This window comes from Oryzias latipes, chromosome 12 (assembly GCF_002234675.1).
Source record: "Oryzias latipes chromosome 12, ASM223467v1".
Classification (NCBI taxonomy): Eukaryota; Metazoa; Chordata; class Actinopteri; order Beloniformes; family Adrianichthyidae; genus Oryzias; species Oryzias latipes.
Window position 1 is genome coordinate 1,070,591 of NC_019870.2, and position 21,897 is coordinate 1,092,487.

Consider the following 21,897-nt stretch of genomic DNA (forward strand, 5'->3'; position numbering starts at 1 on the left):
TTTTCAGACAGTTATTTTACTTTCATTCAAATTAATTCAATTAAGTAGGTGTAACTTTGGTGCTGCTGTTAGATCGGCACCGCAAGGGATTGTGGGATACCATTCCCTTTCCTGGAACACCCCCTTTAGTTCTTAGTCAAATAGGCTCCGCCCACTGCAGGTAAAACTATGGGGACAGGTGGGTACCGTCAACAAATGACACAGAAACATCCCAGACAAACAATTTTATCATTTTATTAACAACTCACCATGAATAATCTAAACTACATCACAGACATTTGTTGCTGTTAGCACAGATTTAAAATTAGTGATAAATTATTTAAAATACCTTCATTTTTTCTGTCACAGTAAACCACAGCTCCCCTTTTTTTTGCTTTTGGCTGTATTCCTTTCAACTATAAACTTTGTGATATCTTGAAAACATGCTGTTTTTAATAAAATAATGCTTAACTATGTGAAATGCAGAGTTTTTTATTTAAATCAGTTGTGACACTTAGATTACAGCATGTAATCTGTAATCTGCTTGGATGTGTGGAAACTGAGCGTCTGTCAAACTGATCCGGTTTTATTAAAACTCTGCGTCCCATCCAGACCCGTCGTCCGGAGGGGGCTCATCCGTGTCTTCTGTAAAACTGTCAAAGTCGCTGTGGACCAGCGGACCATCCGCCTGTAGAACAGACAGCAGAGGTTAAAGTCCCCAACAGACGGCCCTGAACCAGCAACTCCCCAGAAGACACCCACCGGGGGGGCGAATGGTGGTCTGATGCTCCCCTGCTGCAGGCCGTCCCAGTCAAAGCCGTCAAACCACCTGATGAGGAAACACACGTTTCCATGACAACCGCCTTGTCAGCATCAGTAAAGCAGTGACTGACGTCTTTGCCGGCTCACTTGTGTTTCTGGACGTCCCTCAACCCGTTCTTCTGGTTCCCCAAGCGTTCTGACGGACGGTCCCTGAAAAAGAAAAGGGAGTCAGTCGACGCAGAGGTCCATCCCACAGAACCAGAGCTGCTCACAGAACCGGAGCTGCTCACAGAACCAGAGCTGCTCACAGAACTGGAGCTTCTTACAGAACTGGTACCGCTCACAGAACCTGCAGAGTCCTTTGATGAGGTTGGCTGCACTCTTGGTGATCTTCCTGGGAAACTGGATCATGTCGATGCCTCTCAGGATGATGTTGTAGATGTCCAGCGGATCAGAAGCTAAAAACGGAGGACTGCAGAGACCAGACAGCTTTAGCAGACAGGTTCTCAAACTGACAGACTTTCTGCTTTCTGATTGGCTCTTTATCAGCTACCTTTACCTGTACAGTGGTTCTCTCAGCCTGAGGATGAATTTAGAGGAATAACTTGTTTTACAAACATAAACAAACATCTGAAATGTTCATAATTAGAGAAACGACAGATTGAGGTAAATGTCTAAAGTGGTGGTGGATCTTTTCATGCAGACATTTGAACAAGGTTTCAGTTATTTTTAAGCAGAAGTTTGGTTTAGATCAGGGGTCGGGAACCTTTTTGGCCGAGAGAGCCATAAACGCCACATATTTTTAAATGTAATTTCCAAAGAGCCATACAATAATGTTGTGTCTCTTTCCCACACTGAGGCACGGAGACTTAACCTCTTTTAAGGTTCTCTATTCTGGTTACTGCAGACTGCAACGAACACCATACAATTAATTCAGCAACTCCTGAATCTCTCCTGCTGAAACGAGAGCGCTTCTACCAACTTCATATTCACCTGCTCCCGCTGCAGTCCTCCCATTACCCTTATTCGGCCCATGGCTGAACCCCATTGGCCCAAATTACCTAACAACAGGCTGAGCGACAGAACTGAGGGCCAATCAGCTCTCTGCTTGATGCGTTTAATGAACTCCAGAACTTTTAAAGCGGCCCAACAGCCAAGTTAAACTCAGTCCGCGACAATATGTTTAAAACTAAATATACAAGTGAATGTGTGCATTTGATGTAATTTCAACATTTTTAAAGTACAATAAGTCTGTGGATTCTTTTTAATAACATCGTTATGCTGTTGCTGATAAATGATGAGTATTTCTCGTGGTAGTTTTTTTTTTTTTTTTTTTTTTTTTTTATCTTGTCCTGTCCAACAGCTGGGCAGACAGATGAGAGCTGAGGGCCTCTTGTCCATCCATCCATCCATCCATCTTCCTCCGCTTATCCGGGACCGGGTCGCGGGGGCAGCAGACTGAGCAGAGATGCCCAGACTTCCCTCACCCCAGCCACTTCCTCCAGCTCCTCTGGGGGGACCCCGAGACGTTCCCAGGCCAGCCGAGAGACGTAGTCTCTCCAGCGTGTCCTGGGTCTTCCCCGGGGCCTCCGCCCAGTGGGACATGCCCGGAACACCTCTCCAGGGAGGCGTCCAGGGGGCATCCGGACTAGATGCCCGAGCCACCTCAACTGGCTCCTTTCGATGTGGAGGAGAAGCGGTTCTACTCCGAGCTCTCCGCGGGTGACCTAGCTTCTCACCACATCTCTAAGGGAGCGCCCAGCCACCCTGCGGAGGAAGCTCATGTCAGCCGCTTGTATTCGGAACCTTGTTCTTTCGGTCATGACCCATAGCTCATGACCATAGGTGAGTACTGGAACGTAGATCGACCGGTAAATTGAGAGCTTTGCTTTTCGGCTCAGCTCTCTCTTCACCACGACGGACCGATAGAGCGACCGCATAACTACGGACGCTGCTCCGATCCGCCTGTCAATCTCACGCTCCGATCTTCCCTCACTCGTGAACAAGACCCCAAGGTATTTAAACTCCTCCACCTGGGGCAGGGACACTCCACCGACCGAGAGATGGCAAACTACCTTTCTCCGGTCAGGGCCTCTTGTGTTGGACATATTTTACTTTAACAAGAGGGGTTATTCATCTTCAGACAAACCAAAGGTATGTCTGAATAAACCCCTTTTGTAATTGAGGCCAAACTTTATTAATTTCAATCATGTCTGAAAATCTTTGGTGTTGGACCGGACGGAAAAGGAAAGGGGGGAAGAAGAGAGAGGGACGTTAGAGAGAGGGGGGGTAGGGGGTGATAATAGGAGGGGAAGGGGGATAATACCATGAAGCAGCATAAAGCAACAAGTTTACTGGTTGTTAATCATTATGGTAAGGTTCAAATGCAGAAAGAAAAAAAAAGAAAAAAGGGGCGGAGCCTGTCCACACACACACTCAAATGTTATAAACACACCTGCTAGCTGCAAAAATGTCCACCTGTCGACATGTACACAAAACAGATAGTGTTCACACACGCATACTTATGCCTTAAAACCAAAAAGTGTGAAATATTTCAGTCATTCAGTCATGCAAACTGTTAGTGCAAAGGTGAGCTAACACCTGTGCTCAGGTGAGTGTTTATGTTCTTCTAAAATGGATGGTGGAACGTGAAAAGAAGGAGGGAGAGTGCCCAGCCATCCCCACCCCAAGACCCCCACCGCAGCAGCAGCGGCAGCCGGAATCCCCCCAACGCCACACGGGAACCGGCAGGGAACAACCGCCGCCCGGGCGACTAAGCCCGCCACCCAGGCCAGGGCCAGCAGGGCCGCCGCAAGGCCCCCAGAGCCAGAGGCCAGGGACGCACGGAGGGAAAGAGAGCGCCGCCCCAGCCCAACCAGGAGAGCAGCCCCCCCGCCGCGCCGGGAGAACCCAACGCAGGGCCCCACCGGAGAAGGACGCCCACAGCCCCAAACGAGCACCCCACCACCACCCAAGAGTTCCGGGCATCCCCCCGCCCCAACCCCAGGTACGAGCCAGGACCCCCCAAGGGAGACCCGCTCCGCACTCCAGGCAGCCACCCGCCCGGCCCACGGTTGGTCCAGGGAGGAGCGAGGCAGGGGCCCGCCGCCCCCGCCCAGGAGGGGGGAACCCCGGGGAAAAAAAAGAGGGCCCACAAGGGGTGTTGTAAATATGACCCGACCAGGCTCGGCCACAGTTGGAAATTTGGCGGGGCCCAGCACTCAGGAGCAAGGACCAGAACCCACCCCCCAGGGACCAGACACCCCTGGCTCAGATGTAATGTGAACCCCCCCACCGCGCGGAGAGAGCACCGCCGGGCCCAGGAAGCCGGCACCCCGGGGACACGGCCGCCGCTGCAAAGGGGCCCGTACCCCCCACCAGGGAAGAGGCAGGGGACAGACGGACCCAGGTCCCACCTTCCTTGCAAAATGTGTGTGCGTGTATGTGTGTTTGAAAGGGTGTGTGTGTGCATGTGTGTGTGTTTATGTTGGGATGTATATATTGAGGGGGGAGGGGTGTGTGTACTAAGGGGGGTGCAGTTAAAATTGGCGAGTAGGGCACTAAGGGGACATCTCCTGATTACTCACAGTGACGTCCCCTCACCCTCCCCACCAAGGGGCCCTAAATAAAAAAGGTGAACCCCTTAGTGTTTGGATGACATGAGCGCCACGCATCGCAGAGACCCAGATCATTCATGTACTGCTTTAGAATACTTGCAGACTGCCATGTACGCTGGTTTGCTGCTGTGCTGAGTCTGTCAAGTTCAGGGTCCAAAACAAGGTTGACGTCTCCTCCTATAATGATTGTGGAGTCAGAGTGAACTGAGAGTGAGGTGAAGAATCTGTGAAAGAAGGAAGAGTCGTCAACATTAGGACCATAGATGCTGGCTATGCAAAAGTCCTTGTTCTGAATGGATATATTAATGATTACAAATCTGCCTTCTGGGTCAGTAACTGTATCCTTATGAGTAAATGTAACATTTTTATTAATCAAAACTGCAACCCCTCTTTGTTTGGAGTTGAAACTGGCAGAATACATAGCTGGATACTGGGAACAGCACAGGAGATGACCAGCTGATAATGATAAATGGGTCTCCTGCAGCAGAGCTATATCTGCTTTAAGATCATTCAGGTGATTTAACACTTTCAATCTCTTTGGCCCAGAACCAAGTCCACGCACATTCCAGCTAACGATGTTAAGACTGTTCATAGCTGTTCTAACTGGGAGAGTGCAAGGCTAAATAGTGCGTGTGCCCGTCCGTGTGCGCGTGCCCGCTGTGCGTTCCTGCTACACTGAAGCTCTGTGCGTTGTGGGTGAACGTGTCTTAGCTGTCAGCTGCATGTTGCGTGCGTCCTGTGTGAGCCTAAGTGAGGTTTTTGCAGTTTATCAACGTGTGTGTGCGGGATCGCGTGTGCATGCTCTTATGCGCGCTAGTATGCGCGCGCGCCCGTTCCGTGCATAAATAAATACTCACCGTGGTTGCGTTGACTTTACCTGATTCACATATGAGAACATGGGAAGGGGGGGGGACAAGAGAAAAGAGAGAGGGAAAGAGAAAGAACAAAAAACAAAAACAACGAAACAACAACAGAAACATGAATGTGAGAGAAAGAAAAAACACTTTTCCTGAGAGGTGTTGATGATCCGATTATTTCCTATTCAATTAAATAAGTTTGCTGGTTTCTTCTGGGCGGCGCAGATGTCAGTGCGCCTCTGAAAGCCTTCAGCACAGCCAGGGTGTTACCTCTGGGTCCCGGAACAGCTTGCCATTCACAAAAAGTTTATCAACAGCAACCACCGCACGAGCTCCAGCAGACAGGTGCTTCCTCCTCAGCGGGAAGAGGATTTTCCGCCGGCGGAGGATCTCGCCTGGAAACTGATCATTCACGCTATAATGTGTGTCTTTCAGCTCTCGCCCTCTGCTTTTTACCTGCTCCTTTTGTTTATAATGTTCAAATTTAGCAACAATAGGACGGGGACGCTGATTGTCCGGCCTCTTTCCTCCGAGCCGGTGAACCCTGTGGAAGGAGATCTTCTGGACTTCTTCCTTGGGGAGTTTCAGGTGGACCTCTATAAAGGACTTAACAATGTTCTCCGGGACTTCTCCTGCCTCTTCTGGAATCCCTGCGAACACTAGATTGTCCCTCATGCTCCTCGCCTGAAGATCCAGGAGGGTTTCTTTGATGGATCGGTTTTCCTCAGAAAGACGGGCGGTGTCGTGGCCCAAGATCTTCACGGTCTCTCTGAGGGCCTGGTTCTCCGCTGCGAGCTCCTGCACCTGCTGTTGGCTGAACTCCAGAGACTCTCGCAGACCTTGGAATTCCTTATGGAGGATCTCCAGCAGATTTAAACGGCAATCAAGGCTGGAGAGCCTTTTATCAATTGAATCCAGGATATCACTCATGTTGCTGCCTGGGGAGGAGGCAGCCCCCGGGGAGTCTTCGGGACGGTTGCGTTTGGTGGACGGAGTGGCGGTGTTGGATTTCTTCATGAGGCAGGTATTGAAACACTCGTCGATGTAATTCTCCAGATCCTCCAGGTCCTCCAGGTCATCCAGGCTGGCAAATGCTTGACAAACTTTTTCAGATTTTTATTTTTTAAACTTTCTGGATTATTTAAATATGGCGGTGTAATTAAATAAATCAAAAATGTTTGTTCACAACTTACGCGCCGCCAAGTAAACTCACCACACTCCTCTCGTCGGCTTTCGCGATACTACAGCATCACGTAATCTCTACCTCACCTCTCGTGGTAGTTTTGCTGATGGTCTAGTCTGGTTGATACGTGGTGAGTTTCTGCTTCATGCAGGCGTTGAGACTTTAAACGTGATTTTAGGTTAGTATCAATGTTCTGTAGATGTGAGACAGATTGATCACATGCAGACGGGGAGCCAAACACACACTCACACGCCGCAGTGAGTGACGGGCAGCGGATTTTACGTTTTTACAATACCTGCGCGATTCACCTGCTGCCGCCCCCCCCCCCGCTTTCTTCCTCACACATCCCGTCCCCGCATCTGCGCGCTCTTTCTCAGAGACGGGAGCGCGTAGTTTTAGGCACGGCAATTCACAGGTTTCCAGGTGGTACAAACTCTGTGAAATAATAGATAATTGTAAAGTGATAATGCTGGCGCAGATTTTGTTCTCCAAGCACGGCTACTACTGTGCGCCTCTGGCATCGCATCGCGCCCGAGAAGGACTGGTCTAATGAAAAAAAAAATTATAATCAAAGATTTGTCTGCGAGCCACATGTGACCATCAAAAGAGCCATAGATGGCTCGCGAGCCATAGGTTCCCGACCCCTGGTTTAGATGGAGACGTGTGGTTCCAGGTGGAAACAGAAGATCTACGGTTGGCCTCTAGAGGCGCTGTTGCGTCTCAACAGTCGTACCTGCCACAGAGCAGCTCAAACAGCAGGACCCCCAGCGCCCAGCAGTCCACCGAGCCGTCATGGCCTTTGTTCAGGAGGATCTCGGGGGCGACATACTCAGGCGTCCCGCAGAACGTCCACGTCTTCTTTCCCACACCGACATACTTGGCGAAGCCAAAGTCCACCTGCCAGCAGGGGAAACGTCAGACGGTTCTAGTTTGAGTAATTCTACCAGGCAAACAATTGAAAAAAGCCTAAAAACCAGCTTAGCGTATCCTCTGAGGTCCAGCAGGATGGTCTCTGGTTTGAGGTTCCTGTAGATGATTCCTTTGTGGTGAAGATAGACCAGAGCTTCAGTGACACAACCGGCATAGAAGCGAGTGGCGCCGTCATCAAAAGGCCCCCTTTGGACAGGAAGAAAAACCATTTGATTTCAGGTTGGATGCTGAGTGTCGGAGGAGACAAAGATCCAGTGACGCACCTGTCCTGCAGCAGAGACCACAGGTCGCCCCCCAGGCAGGCCTCCAGCAGCATGTAGAGACGTCTGGAGTCTCTGAACGTCCGATACAACCTGCAGAAAAACAGTCAAAAGACCTCAATGCTGGCAGCACAGTCTGGACCTGCCGCACATCCCATAATAAAAGCGTATAAAACACATTAGATGAAGGGAGAAGTGCTGAGCTAAATCCTTGATTTAAAATCAAAATCATGAAAAGATGTGTATAAGGCAATGAATAGAATGATTGAAGGGTGGATTGAGTGTCTTCCTGATTCTAGACGATCTCCATACACGCCCCCCCAATCCATACATCAAAGCCTCAGCCAACTCTGTGGTGACACCATGCATTCTGTGACCTAAATAGATACAAATCTATATTTTTCTCAGGACTGGAATCGACCCGACCTGAAAGAAGCGAGCCTGTGATTGGACGTCTCTTTGTTTGCGTCACATGAACACGAAAAGGTAAAGACAGTAGAGACACAACAGGAAGAGAAACAGATCAAGTTTGACAGAAACTGATTATTTGATTTCGGATTCCTATTTTATACGTTATTATCGACATAATCCTGTTTGCATCTGTGGTTTTTAAGCGATGCTGCCGTTTCTCTCAGTACAAGAACAGTTTTTTTGTTTCACATCCTTTACATCCTGAATGATAATAGAGAGTGAACTTTGAGGCCACCGAAAGGTCATAATTATTCCCTCTTTTTTGTTTATTAAGACAGTGGTTTTTCATGTTTTTATTCATATACAAATCAAGTTAGGATGAGCAAACATTTGAAATGCACACACAAAAAAAACCCAACAAAATAAAAATAGGTCACGACAAGGCAACAATCTAAAATTACAACAGTTTTGATATATTTTGATCAATTACTGCAGTTTTCTTGTTTTTGTTTGAAATGCGTTTAAAACACTTAAAAGAATCAGAAGATCCTAAACAAAGGGCATGTGTTTTCCATTTATATAAATGAAAAAGGGTTTGCACAAAAGAAGTTGGATGACATCAGAAACTTCCGGGTTCAGGTTTTCCATAAAGAAGAGAACATCCGGTAAAGAAAAAGAGGGAATATTATAAACTTTGAGTGACAGCCAATTATGGATGTCAGTGCAGAATATTTTTTATCTGGTTGCAACTATCAAAGAAATGTTCTAAAGGTTCGGTTTCAGATGAACAGAAAACACACGGTTCAGATTGAAACTTAAAGCTTTGATGTAAAAATCTCCAACCGGGTAAATTCCTAAGGTTCAGATGAGAGAATACATCACACTTCCTCTTCCGGGCTGACTTTCAAAATAAGAGACACGCTTTGGTGTAGTTCTGCTCCACCTTCTGTCATTGTAGCAGTTACTAACTGCTATGTCTTGTTTTCTAGCAGATGCTCTGGTGTTTCTGTCCGTTTTTCTTCTTCAGTTAATTAATTTTTTCCCCTTTTTTCTCTTAACTGACTTCTCAGTCAGAAAGCCCCCCCCCCCCGGGTCTGGTTCTGGTGTAGGTTTCGTCTCCATCTTCCAATCTAGAAAGTCCTTAGTCGATTCAGATTAAATGATGATGAAACGGTTCAAGATTGTTCCGGACCTGACGATGAACGGGTTGTGAGCCTCCATCAGGATGCGCCGTTCGGACCGGACGCGGTTCTGCTGGCCCGTCTGCAGGATCCGGCTTCTCTGCAGCACTTTCAAGGCGAACGAGCGATTTGGATACTTCTCCAACTGGACCTGCAGACAGAAGCCCTGAAGCTCCACATGGACGCCAACCTCACACAGTCTGACCTGAACGTGCGCACGCCCCACCAGGTCCACGCGACTGCAGCCCCCCCGTCCCAGAGTGGAGATGATTCGGAAATGACCGAGGGACAAACCGGAGATGAAGTCCGACTCCACCCGCTGTCTGAAAAAACAGAGCAGAGAAGCTGCTGAGAAGAGTGGGAAAATGTTTCCTTTAATCCTCCCTGTGTGGCTGAACGTCTTAATCTGAGACGATTTTTTTTTAAAGGAAGGATCTGACAACAAACTCTGGATCCAGCATGTGGAGGTCTGTGAAGGTCAAAGCTTCTCTGACAGAACTGATGTTGGATATAAAGACTTTCTTCACACAATAAAAGTACAAATGCTGGAGCAGCCGACCTTCAGCTTCTGCAAACAAACAGCTCTTCAGTCAGAAAAGAGAAGCTCCGCCCCCAGCAGCAGTTACATAGCACTCTGACTGAAGCACCAATCCTTTTGTCACCTGAACTCGACCTCAGCGCCGCCATCGCTCCCGACATCGCCTCCGTCCGGTGCTCCGTCCGGTCCTCCGTCCGGCCCTCCAACCACCCGCTTGAAAGACCTGAGACACACAGAGCCCTCAGTAGCCCCACCCCACAAAAGAAAAACTAATTTAAACTGAGCTTGGGGCTGAAGGAAGATCCAGACTCACTCCCTGTCGATGACCAGGCACGTTGCCCCCCCAACAGCCATGACACTGGCGGCGCGCACATCTTCCCTGCAGGAGAAACAAAGTGTTCAGAAAAGCAATAAAAAGTTATTTAAAAATGTCTACAAAGAAAAACTAGCTCCAATTTTTACATCACTTGAACGTTGTTACCATGGACCCCCTCCCCTACACATACTGAGAAGTAACCCTGAAAACCTCACGTCGTCATGGTTACAGATGCTGTTTAGCGTCGTCTCTGGAACAAAAAGGTGTGTAAAGATGAAGAAGACCCAGCCGGACGAGTTGAAGAGTCTCCTCTGAATGGCGGCTATTGTGACCAGCGTTTCCATGGTAACCCGTCAGGGTTGTTACGGACGATACATGATCACATGAAAGCCCCCTAAACCCCTCCATAAAGCATCCCTGTGAGTGGAGCCCCCCCATGGGGGAGAAGGAGCCTCACGACAGCAGAATCTTCTCAGCTGTTGACTTGTGTTGATCTGTGTGTATGTTGTGTGTTTGTAGTTGTGTGTGTGTTCGTGTGTGGTGGTGGTGGGGGGGTCACCCTTTCAGGGCGTGCTCTCCAAACCAGTCCCCCTCAGAAAGAGTCCACTCCGTCTCCCGCTCGCCGTCTGCTGAGGCCTGCTGGGACGCCTTCACCTGTGGGGGGGGGCGATGAACCATGAAGCGGGGCGACAGGAAACACGTCACAGGTGTGCAGACTTCCTGCTCTGCAGCAGAAAACAGCGTCATCTCAGACTCCACAGGCCTCATGTGTGCTGGGTGGGGTGGGGCCCCAGCCTCATCTGGACCGGTTGGGGCTGTTGGTGGCGTTGCAGCAGCGGCTGCTGCAGGTGGAGGAGCGTGAGCTCCACCTCTCAGGTGAAGTCTGCACAGGAGTTTGGAGTGCAGTGAAAACAGGATTTGATCGTCTGAAGCATTGCCAGAGTCGCCCGTTCCTCTCTTGCAGCACAGAGATCCTGGTGCTTTTCATTTTAGTCGTTTAAATTTTTGTAATGGCCTTCTCTCTGGTTTACGCAAAAAGTCACGAGTTCTGACGAGGTCCAGGGGGCGGGAACGCATTACACCCATTTTAAAGTCGCTCCCTGTGTTTCAGGATAGATTTAAGATTCTCTGAACGGTTTAAACGTTTTAACGGTCTTCTTATTGATCCGATCTACTTCTAAAGCATGAGACCTCTGAGGTCCTCCGGTGCTGGCACCGAACCGAACCAGACCTTTTCTTTAAGCTGCAGTTCCTCGTTTTTGTTCCCTCCGTCCCTCTGCAGACCTCGGACTAAAGGTGATGGTCGGATCAATGACCCTCAACACAAACTCTTCCTGCTCACCTGTCCTTCACTGACGATGAAGAAGGTGTCCCCGGGTGCCCCCTGACGGATGATGAAGTCTCCGTCACTGTAAACAGTCTGAGAGTGAAAGGCGATGGACAGGTTTGTCAGCTGCCATTGCTTCCTGATATGCGTCCAGAGGAGCTCAGCTCACCTCCTCCAGAGCCTCAGCCAGTCTGCAGAGAACGCCGTCGGGCAGCGACTGAAACCAGGGAACCCTGCAGAGACAGAACACCTGAGCCGTCTCTCTACGGCAGAGCGGGAGGAGCTTCACCGGAGCTGCCGCTACCTGCGCAGGAGGTCCGTGTGCCGGGAGCGCCTGAGGAGGCCGGCCCTCATCGTAACGGTCTGGAAACCCTGACGGTCCATCGCCCAAAGCCGGACGTTGGTCAGAGCTGAAGACCAACAAGCAGAGGGAAGGTCAGCGCCGCTGCTGAGACCTGAACCATTTCAGGATCTGCCCCAAAGGTCAGAGGTTAAGGTGATAAATCTGCCCCATCAGGTAAAGGCCAACATCATTTTATACGTTTGGATGTTTGTGTTCTGCTGTCCCTCAACCCTCATTCATGTCCTCATGGTTTTGTCCGACAGAAACCCGTTGATCCTTTAATCTGAGGTTCAGCAGATGAATCATCAGAACAGATGAGTTTCCTTCAAACAAACATCCATGTTTGGAGAAAGCTGCATCTCTGAAATCTCTCTGGTTTCTGTTCTGTCCGCTTCGCCACAGCGCCGCGCGCCCACATCCATTCAGTGTATTTACAGCCCTCATTGACCCCCCTCCCTCCCACGCAGAATCAGCTGTACTCATCACAGCTCGCTGGAGGACGAAGCTCAAGCCTCCAGCGTGGAGAGCTTCGTTTTTCAAGGTCGGTTTGGAACTTCCTCAGGCGCCGCGGCGCTCACGAGCACGGCTTTAATACACAGCCTTCCTGACAAAAACTGCATCCCAACGATGAGAAATGAGCTTTTGTCAAGCAAAAATAAAAAACTAAAGCGTTTCAGTTTAAATGCATCGTTTTTATGAGGCTCCAAACCACTACAGGTCCACCACTGTGCTTCATAATAGAGCTTGATCATAAGAATCTGGTTTATAGTCCATAACCCAAACAAAAGTGCAGAACAGGACCAGAACCTACAAACTCCTCCTCCTGTGACGCCGTGAAAACCTGCACGAACGCCGCTGTTGTCAGGAGGTCGAGTACGGATGTGTGGAGGTTCTCTGGGGTCATCAAGACCATAAACTCTGTCTGTTCAGCTCTGCAGAACGAACACAGAACCATCATTCCTGCAGAATCATCTGCATTCATTTCCATCTCGTTAACCACCTTTTCTCTGCAGATGGATTTTTAATGGAGCTTCTGTGATTCTTTTTCAAGTGCTCAGAGAGCTTCCTGTTCCCCTTCAGCCTCTTTAAAGACAGAACGCTGAAGGTCGGGAAATAAAAGCAGCCGCTGGAGAGCAGAGAGGGTCAGTGGGGGCTGACCGATGCCAGCAAACGATCCAGAGAGTTTTCAGACTGGAGAGGCGAAGCTTCTGCAGAGACGAAAACTGGACCAGAAGAGATTTGACCATTGAGCTTCATCTACCTGAGCTCTGTTCCCATAACCATCTCAGTTTTCTAAGACTGGGTGGTTAGCCCTGTGCCAACCCCCCAACCTGGAGGGCCAGTGGACTGCTCTTATTCTGGCCTCTACCCTGGATCTGTCTGGCATGGGAGACCCAACCAGGAGCACAAAGCTCCAGCCAGCATAGCTATCCAGGTCATCCAGACACGCAACCCCCCCAACCACAACAGGGTGGCAGTCCATGGGCACCCATTACAGGTGGTCTCATGGAGACTACGTACGACGAATACTACGTCACAGCCCCCCACCACGGTCGATGACCAGAATTGACCATTTACCGAAAGCTTTGCTTACCTGTAGCCCCCTCACATCAGGAGGTGGAAGTGAGAAGGACGCTCAGAACAGGAGTAACAAAGCAAGGGTTACATTCATCGGCATGATCCATACTTGGAAGTCATCACAGTGCAGCACCAAGACCAAACTGAAACTCTACAACAGCTGTGATCGCTCAGTGGGGAACCGTCTACACCTTGGCCTGCAACCGTCAGAAATGGATGGAAAGATTTCATTGCTGCCCCAAGCGTCTCAAGACGTAAAAGGGCAGTGAGGAGAAGAAGCTAAGCTCTGAAAAAACGACCCAAAGAAGAAATCTTCCTGAGATGCTAAAGAAAACCTGAAAGTTGGGAGAAAGTCAGAGAAAGAAGGTTTTGCTGTGATCTGCTAGATCACAGATCATTAGAACCTCAGCAGTTCTGCCTCCAGAGTTCAAACACAAGCTGATGTCATTTCCTGTTTCCTTCAAACGCCTCCATCTGCTTCCACCCAGACTCCACCACAGTCGTCTAGAACAGAAGTTTTTTCAAACTCTGAGTCATGTTTGGATCTGTAGCTTTCTGCTGTAGATCAAAATGACTCAATAACAAGAAAGACCAGGTCAAAGCGAGTTCATTTTTACTGAATCGGCTGATGGAGAACCAGATTCATCTGAGGAGCCGAACAGAGGAACAGTTGATGAAACTGTCCTCACATCTGCAGGGGTTTGATGGTTTTACAGAACAAAGAGACTGCATGTTTTTGGCACCAAAACAGTAAAAATCCCAAATGTTAAATTCTAATCTTTTCATTTGTCCAAATAATTTGGGTGAAATTGTTCTTTTCCTTTTAGAAACCCGTCGTTCAGACAGAATGAATGGACTGTGAAGGTCCAAACGTGTCTGCTGGTGTGAACATGGACGACGTCTCTGATGTCCAAAAGCAGAGACGCCTTCAGTGATGTCAGGAGCAGGTGGAGGCGGGACTTTACCTGTGACGGTGGCTGTGCAGGCGCATCGCTGCAGGACAGCCAGCTCTCCAAACACCTTCCCGCCGCTGATGTTGCTCCGTTTCCTCCCCTGTTTGGTCACTTCCACCCTCCCCTCTGCAGACACGCACCGATTCGTCAGACGGCTGTCCGCTTCGAGAACCGCCGCACTCAAACGCCAGGAAAAAGAAAAACACCCAATGATGAAATCATGAGACAAAACTATGAAGATTTTACTCTTAAATATCTGCACCAATAAGAAAACGTCTTATTTTGACAGTTCTACACGTTTCAGCTTTTAACTTGAAATGTGTCTCAAACTAAACCAACAAGAAAATTCTAAACTCTAACAAAAATACAGACACTTAAATAATGAAGCTGTGCCATAAATTCATGCCAAATTATTGTTAAGTTAGAGCAAGAAAATGTTACAGAAACTGAAAGTGCTAAATGATGTGCAGAATGTAAACGTTATGAGCAGAAACTTTGACCTAAATACTACTAAATGCAGAGAACATCCAGAATGCTGACAAAAGCTAAAGTACATGCTTTATGATCACATCACAAAAATACGTTTAAATTAAAGACAAATTCATAAAAATCCATTTCTGGAGTCTTTTCAGTTGGTTTTATCTCCATAGCAACTATTTCATGTTTTCGTCCCCTGGGAGTGACGACCAGCTATGAAAACTTTAGTAGAATGATCAAAAGCAAACATTTGTTGACCACACCCCCACATTCCTAATATGGTCATATCGTGTGTTATATTGTTTCGTTCAGCTTGAGCCAAAGATTCATGTATTAAATTTTCAGGAGAGGATTGAAAGTGCATGCTGACCCTCCAGAACGTAGAGCGTTGAACCCACATCCCCCTCCTGGGTCACGCAGCTGCCCTTGTCCAGGCTGGTGGGGTACATGCTGTCCACAATGGAGGCGATCTGCACACGAGGCCACGAGTGACTGAACGTTTCTGGTGGGAAGCATCCTTCACCAGCACAGACTCGGGTGGGCCGTACCTGCTCCCGCTCTAGATGCTTCATGTAGTCGTTGTCCAGCAGAGCTTTCTGGATCAGATCTCTGGATCTGCACACACAACAGCAATGACCTTCCAGCTGTCTGTCAAACATGTTTCAGCGGCAGGAACTGTTACTCTGGGTGGTTCTGTCCATTATCACATTATGATGCATGTCAGGTCTTTTTTCTGACAGCTAAACCTTCAAAACCTCCACAGCGGGAGTCTGTCTTTCCACTGCTTCTATGCGGTTTTTCTGCCAAAAATGCTTCCAACAAATATCCACCGATATGCAGATGACGCTTTTATATTTACCTCCCAAACCTCACCAAATAACACAACATGTCTTCTTATTTTCTATGAATAAAAGATCACTCCAGGAAACAATCACAGGGGATTCTTAACATGCAGCTCTGGTGCAGTTTCATTAGGGAAGATCGTCCTCTGGCTTGTTCCTTCACTCGACACGTCATTCATCAGGTCTTCACTCTGAACCAATAGTCACATGGTTATCTCTCTGCACTCCAGACACTTTCTCCGGCCTTCCTCCACCCAGTTCTCCACCTGGAGTGGCGCTTTGTCGTGGTCTGGGCCTCAACCACCATCAGCGTCTACACTCTGGGGTTTCTTTATCTTTGGTCTGACTTGAAGTTCATTCATCTTCCAATCTATTTTGTCCCTTTCGGGGTCACGGGGCTGCCGGAGTCCATCCCGGCCACCTGTGGGCGGGGGCAGGTAGGTACACCCTAGACAAGTTGCCAGTCTGTTACAGGGCCTGACTTGAAGTTGTGTTCTGGAATCTGGACCTGAAATCTCCCTCCTGGCAACGTTTCACATTCATCCAAGTGGCTTAATCAGTCTGGAGGATACTGTGGGGTTTGTTTTTTAGACAAACGCCCAAAAATGATGGTGAATGCAGAATCAGTGAGAGCGGCCAACATCCATCCCAGCACACAAACACCACCCTGTCTGCTTTTTTATGGCAGTTGTTACGGCGATTCTCACTCTTTGCTCTTTCTGTAGCTGGTAATGCTGACGGCGGCGAGCTGGGCAGAGTCCAGGGGCGGGGCCTCAGCAGAGAAGGCGTGTCTCTTTGTGCGACGAGTCTCTGGAACACACAGCTGTGAGTTCACACACACACTCTGACACTGATTGATGAAAGAAAACATGAATATTCATGCAGCTGCTGCTGTGATTGGTCAGTGTACTGATGTGATTTTGTTTGTGGTGCAGACAAACAAACAAACAAGAAAAAACATTTTGTGTCTTTTTGGACTCTCTTCTTTATCTATCACTTTGCTTCTGAACGTTTACTGTTCCTTTATTATTGATTTTTCTTAAATTTGTTTCAAAGGTTTTTGCTCTCTTGATGGTCTTTAACTTTTTCACATTTTTGCCTTTTTTTGGATTTCTTAAGAAGAAAAATGCGAATCAGAAACTAAAGTTTCTCCAAGGAAGAAGAATCTTTTATTTTGACACTGTATTTCAAAGTGTTTCAGTGCTTTTATTTTGTACTCTGACTTTATTAAACAAAGAGTTTTTAAAAAACATTCAAATCGTTCTGTGAATGCTTTCCTTCTTTATGGTAAAAGAGAGAAAAATATAATATGTGGGCTTTAACTTTGAAATAACATTCTTAAGGATAGATATCTTCCTGAATGCCTGTAAAGGTGGAACGTCTGAGTGTGTGTGTGTGTGTGTGGGGGGGGGGGGTACCAGGACCTCCTAAACCTTTGCAGTCACCACTGCTCATTACTTATTAATAATTCATAATCAAACTGACAGGTGAGCTTAGACAGAAACCTCATCATGTTTGCAGATGATGCTGTGATCTATTTGAGAGTAAGGAGCAGGTGGAGGAACATTTAGAAAGCTGGAGAAACACCTGGAAAGGAGAGGAATTAAGGTCAGCTTAAGGTGAGGGGTGAGGTTATGGGGAGCATGGGTGAAGGAAGCGGAGGAGGCATGTTCAAGCAGGCTGGAACGGACGGAGGAAGGTTTCAGGAGTGATATGTCTACAAAGAGGATGAAGAGAAAGAGATTTTTCAAATCCAGTTCTCAAATCTAATTTTGTCTTCCTGAATAAAGAACAGAGCTGCTGGACCGTTCCTCTCGTGGTCCTGGAGCTCTTCTGGGGCCTCATTTATAAAACTTTGCGTAGGATTTGCGTCAGAAATGGCGTACGGATGAAACATAGGACGTGCGTACGCACAGAAATATTCGGAGTTATAAAACCGTGCGCACGCACATCCTACGCATCTTTCCCTTAATAAATCACAACCGATTCTAAATGCTGCACAGCTTTTGCGGCTACATGACACGCCCATAGTTGCCCATAAATAGTCCGTGAAACGCCCACAAATTAATATTCATGGCTTGCTAAATCATGGCAAACACAGAGGGGAAATCAAAAAAACGTAACTTCACTCAATGTGAAGTAGAAGTTATCGTTGGCGAGGTGGAAAAGAGGAGAAAACGTTGTTTGGAGGGCACAGTGTGGGCATTACTAATGCCATAAAGGCACTTGAGTGGCAAACGGTGGTAGACGCTGTAAATGCTGTAGCCTCACAACCTCGGACCGTGGCCGAAATAAAAAAGAAATGAAAGAAATGATCGGACATCAAAGTCGAGGCAAAAAAACGTCTAGCGCTGCATCGGCAGAGTGTGTCCGCCACGTGGGGGGAGGGGGGGGGCCGGAGCTGACCCCTCTTGATGAGAAACTGGCCGCTATTATTGGGGAATCCCTATTAAGTCCCCCTTATCGGCGTCCTCCTCCGCCTCAGTCACCTGACTGAGACGGAGGAGGACGCCGACGCGCCAGGGTCAGGGTGACACAGGTAAGAGAAATAATTCAAATGAATGCAGTCAAGTCACATGTATGCAGGCTACACAATTACAGATTATTAATATAGAACAATTTTATTTTAGTTGCTGGGTGTTCCAGCGGGGCCAGTGGTTACGATGCTGCAGCTGAGCAGCCGTCTGGCCCCAGCGTCTCCACGGCACGCGGCTCTCAACCCTCCAGCAGTGGGCGTGTCCTCACCGATGCAGTCCTTGAAATGCAGAGGGAAGTCAGTAGTTCAATCAGAGAGGTGGTCAAGGAGTTGGGCGAAATCAAGACTGACTGAAATAAACTGCACGATGAGGGAATTCTAAAAATAAATAATATTTTCCACACCCCTTTTTCTTTACAAGCGACGCATCACTTCCAAACGCTGGCGCACAGCAGCAGCAAATGGCTCAAATGCGTGGGGATGGGGTTCAGGGTCGGGGCCAACACAGCAATCAGCGCCAGGGGGTAGAGGCACGTTTTTAAGCTGTGCCACATTGTGTAGCACAGCACATGCCGGCACGATTTGGCACACACTGTCACTTTCACGTGTTTCTTCCATCTGCCGACGGTGTCGCCGTTTCTCATTTCACCCGTTTTTGTGCGTACGCCTGGGTCAGAGCTTGCGTGGAGGACCGCACATTTTCCCGTCAAGTTTGCTTTTTATAAATCTCAACTATTGCGTAGAGAGTGGCGTACGCCTTCTTTTGTGCGTACGCAACCTTTAGAAATGAGGCCCCAGATCTCCAGCTTCTCTAAATCTGCCTCTGTGGCTGCTCAGAGCTGTGACAGGTGAGTGGGATGGTACCTGCATCCTGTCCTCCCCGCCGTGCTGTACTGCGGTACCTGTCCAGCTCCACCTGCAGCTGGCGGATCAGGTCGTCCTTGGAGTCCAGCTCCAGCTCCAGCTCATCGATGAGAGCGTCTCTCTGACGGAGCTCCTCCACCTTCAGCTGCAGAGCCAGCTGGAGGTCCCGCAGGCTCCCGGGGGCCCTGGACACAGCCATGGCCCCAGCTTCGAGTGTACTTCAGGTGTACTGAGGCAAGCAGGTTTTCAGAGAACGGATCCGGATCCGGAACACTTCAGAGGAAACATCTCCATGAGGACTCGGAAATGTTTGAACATGAAGGTTTTTGTGGAGGAAATGACTTTACGGAGGTCAGTCTGACTTCAAATGTTCTCCTGTTCGGGTCTGGAAAGGTTCTACTCACTGAAAGCTGAAAGCTGCGCGAACAAGTCCGGTACGGTAAGCAGGTCTGGTTCTGATCCCGGTTCTGTTCGGATCCAGGCGTCAAATACAGAAGTGAACGAATGGAGATCGAACCGCGCGACGGTCCGCCGCAGCTCAGAAACAAGCACGAGCGCGAGCGGCGCGCACATCTGAGACCGACAGCGGTGACAAACTAAAAGACCCGCAAGCTTTTATTTTGAAAAATAAACAAAGAAAAGCTAGAAAAACAAAAGTAGCAGAATACTACATCAACAAATGTAGTTTTAATAAAGGGATAGAGATTAGAATTTTAAAACAAAATTAATTGTATTTTTTCCGTTTTCATTTGATAGAAAATACTGTTTTATATCAGCTTATTTTGTATGTTATAAATGTAATAGTTATGTATTAATTGTATTATTGCATTTATATTTTCTAAGCTTCATTTTTAATTTTTGAGTGTTTTTCCTTACTAAGAGCTTCCTACTGAACAACCTAAAGAAATGATTTTAAAAAGTACAAACATGATATTTCATACTTCTATTAACTACATCAAAAATGCTTAATTTAAAGATATTCACGTCGAAACTTTGTGTTATTTAAGAAATCCGATTACTTTTAAATTATAATGTGGTTTTTCTCTTGGTTATTTATCGAATACTATTTGATCATTTTATTTATTGATAAAGAATAAATTATACGACAAAAATATTTAGCCAAAGGTTTTTCGCAAAAACAGAATGTAACATGAATTTAAAGTAATTCAGCTCTCGGCCGCTGGGAGCAGCAGAGACGCCTACTACCGGAAGTAGAAACAAGCTATTTCCGGTTGAAAGCAGCAACATGGCGGCAAACGGAGAAGAGAACTCTGAGCCTGGAAAACTGGGGTTGTATCCTTAAATCTGAGACACAGAAACATCAGAGAAGATCAGAAGAACGTTGAGATTCTTCATTTTCATCGAAAAAAGCCTTTATACTGTGAAAGTAGCGCTCGGCTCGTGAAATGTTCCGCTAATATGCAGCTCAGTGAGTTCACGGACAAAATAAGACAACAAAAACACGAGGAGAACCGTTTAAAACCCCCGTTAAATAATAATAAACCGTAGTTTAAATAAATTAAGTAATTCAGGAATAATACATTAACCAAAGAAATGAACTAGAAATATTCCGGGATGCTTTTAAAAACAGGAAGTACATTTTAGCTAACTTTGATAATTTAAGGTGGATTTACTGGTTTGAAGGTGTTTGTGCTTCTAGATTGGAGCTTCTAATGGAATCTAGATTGTTTCACTGTGAGCTGGTTCTGTGACATCACGGAGCCCTGCTGCTCTGTTGAGGATAAATACACTTCTGAAGTGTTGGGTTTCTGCTCCGTTTCTCCTTGACCTCCCTGCAGCTCCCTGGACGTCCCGTTCCCGTCGCCTCGCGAGGCCACCATCGCCCTGAGCTCCCTGTCTCCAGACAGAGAGCCGAGGAGAGGCGGGATCAGCAAACACCTGAGTGTGAGCGGCAGCACCTTGTCCGTGTGAGACTCCGCCCTCCTGCTTCCCTCTTCCTGCCTCCCCTGCAGGTTCTTACATGTTTCTGTTTCAGGAGGTGGAGCGCAGACGAAGCTCGGATCCTGCGAGTGTCCGTCTGCTCCTTCCTGGACCACCTGCAGCTGGTTGTGGAGACCATGGAGAAGTTTGGCGCCCCGATTCCCTGAGAGGGAACGGACTGAAACCTGACACCCCGTCACCAAAGTTTTGTGGGAGAATCCTGAAGGAGGAGCGCCGCGGCTGGGACAGGAGTCCAGCAGGACCGGCCTTTCTGATGGAAAACATTCATCTGACTTAAACAAACAGACGTATGGACAGATTGTCCCGTCAGAGCTTCCCCTTGGAAAAATTGACCTGTTCTGGCAGAGGTTCTGACGTCCTGTGGTGATCCGGTCCGCCTCTGATGACTGAATAATGATAAATGTGGTTTGTGTCACATCGACTTTATTGGTTTTTCTTTCAGAAATATATAAAATGTGTTAATATTGAATATTTTAGAAAGCGCTGTGCTGAACTTTTGTGTTTTTGAAGCCTCTGAAGCTTCAGTTTGAGGAAAAATGCTTCAGTTTTTTCAGGTTTGATGGAACTACGAAGACCATGAAACCTGTTTGAAAGCCAATAAACTGATGAGTTTATCAGATTTTACATTCACGTCTTGAACTGAAAAATAGAATGAACATTTAAAAACATTTATTCCACATGTAATTATGGAGTAAGATTCCATTCAATTTTATTTGTATAGCCCAAATTCACAACAGTTGTCTCAATGGGCTTTCGTATAGGTAATTGAAAAAGTTAAACATAAAATCAAACAAAAGATGTTTGTTTAGGGTCCTCTCTAGCTGTTATCTCTTTGTTGTTGAATCTTTTATGTGTACATTTTTTTGTGGGAATCAAACCATCAACTTTTAGTCCAGTTTGTTGAAGCTGCCAAAAACATTTACAGATGCTGCTCCGGGCAGCGGCCAGCAGAGGGCGCTGTCCTCGGTAAAATCTGTTGGAAATCAAGAACATCTGCAGTGAAGTTTGCTGTTTTTCTAAACTTTACTGCAGCATTTTTAA

At 47.5% G+C, this 21,897-nt stretch overlaps 2 protein-coding genes across 3 annotated transcripts; one reads left to right on the top strand and one right to left on the bottom strand.

The window, feature by feature from the left end:
• Positions 1 to 218: 218 nt before the first annotated feature.
• LOC101155618 (cGMP-dependent protein kinase 1) lies at positions 219 to 19,600 on the bottom strand. Of its 2 annotated transcripts, XM_020707397.2 has the most exons (21): positions 19,299 to 19,597; positions 18,895 to 19,167; positions 16,262 to 16,364; positions 15,261 to 15,327; positions 15,083 to 15,182; positions 14,248 to 14,361; positions 11,666 to 11,771; positions 11,531 to 11,594; positions 11,377 to 11,454; positions 10,594 to 10,688; positions 10,032 to 10,097; positions 9,843 to 9,941; positions 9,407 to 9,503; positions 9,192 to 9,331; positions 7,592 to 7,681; positions 7,373 to 7,514; positions 7,132 to 7,295; positions 1,091 to 1,213; positions 889 to 951; positions 742 to 808; positions 219 to 667 (listed from the first exon to the last, which is right to left on the bottom strand). In XM_020707397.2, exons 2-21 carry the CDS (start codon positions 19,091 to 19,093, stop codon positions 569 to 571), a joined length of 2,076 nt encoding a protein of 691 aa, XP_020563056.1. In that variant the 5' UTR covers positions 19,094 to 19,167; positions 19,299 to 19,597; the 3' UTR covers positions 219 to 568. The 2 variants fall into 2 exon arrangements, 1 of the variants encoding a protein (XP_020563056.1); XR_002291278.2 differs by having other exon boundaries at positions 560 to 667; positions 1,086 to 1,213; positions 18,895 to 19,600.
• A 480-nt stretch (positions 19,601 to 20,080) lies between these two features.
• lage3 (L antigen family member 3) lies at positions 20,081 to 21,738 on the top strand. The gene is made up of 3 exons (XM_004074444.3): positions 20,081 to 20,187; positions 20,694 to 20,822; positions 20,891 to 21,738. The coding sequence occupies exons 1-3, from the start codon at positions 20,141 to 20,143 to the stop codon at positions 21,000 to 21,002; spliced, it is 288 nt and encodes a 95-aa protein (XP_004074492.1). The 5' UTR covers positions 20,081 to 20,140; the 3' UTR covers positions 21,003 to 21,738.
• Positions 21,739 to 21,897: the final 159 nt, after the last annotated feature.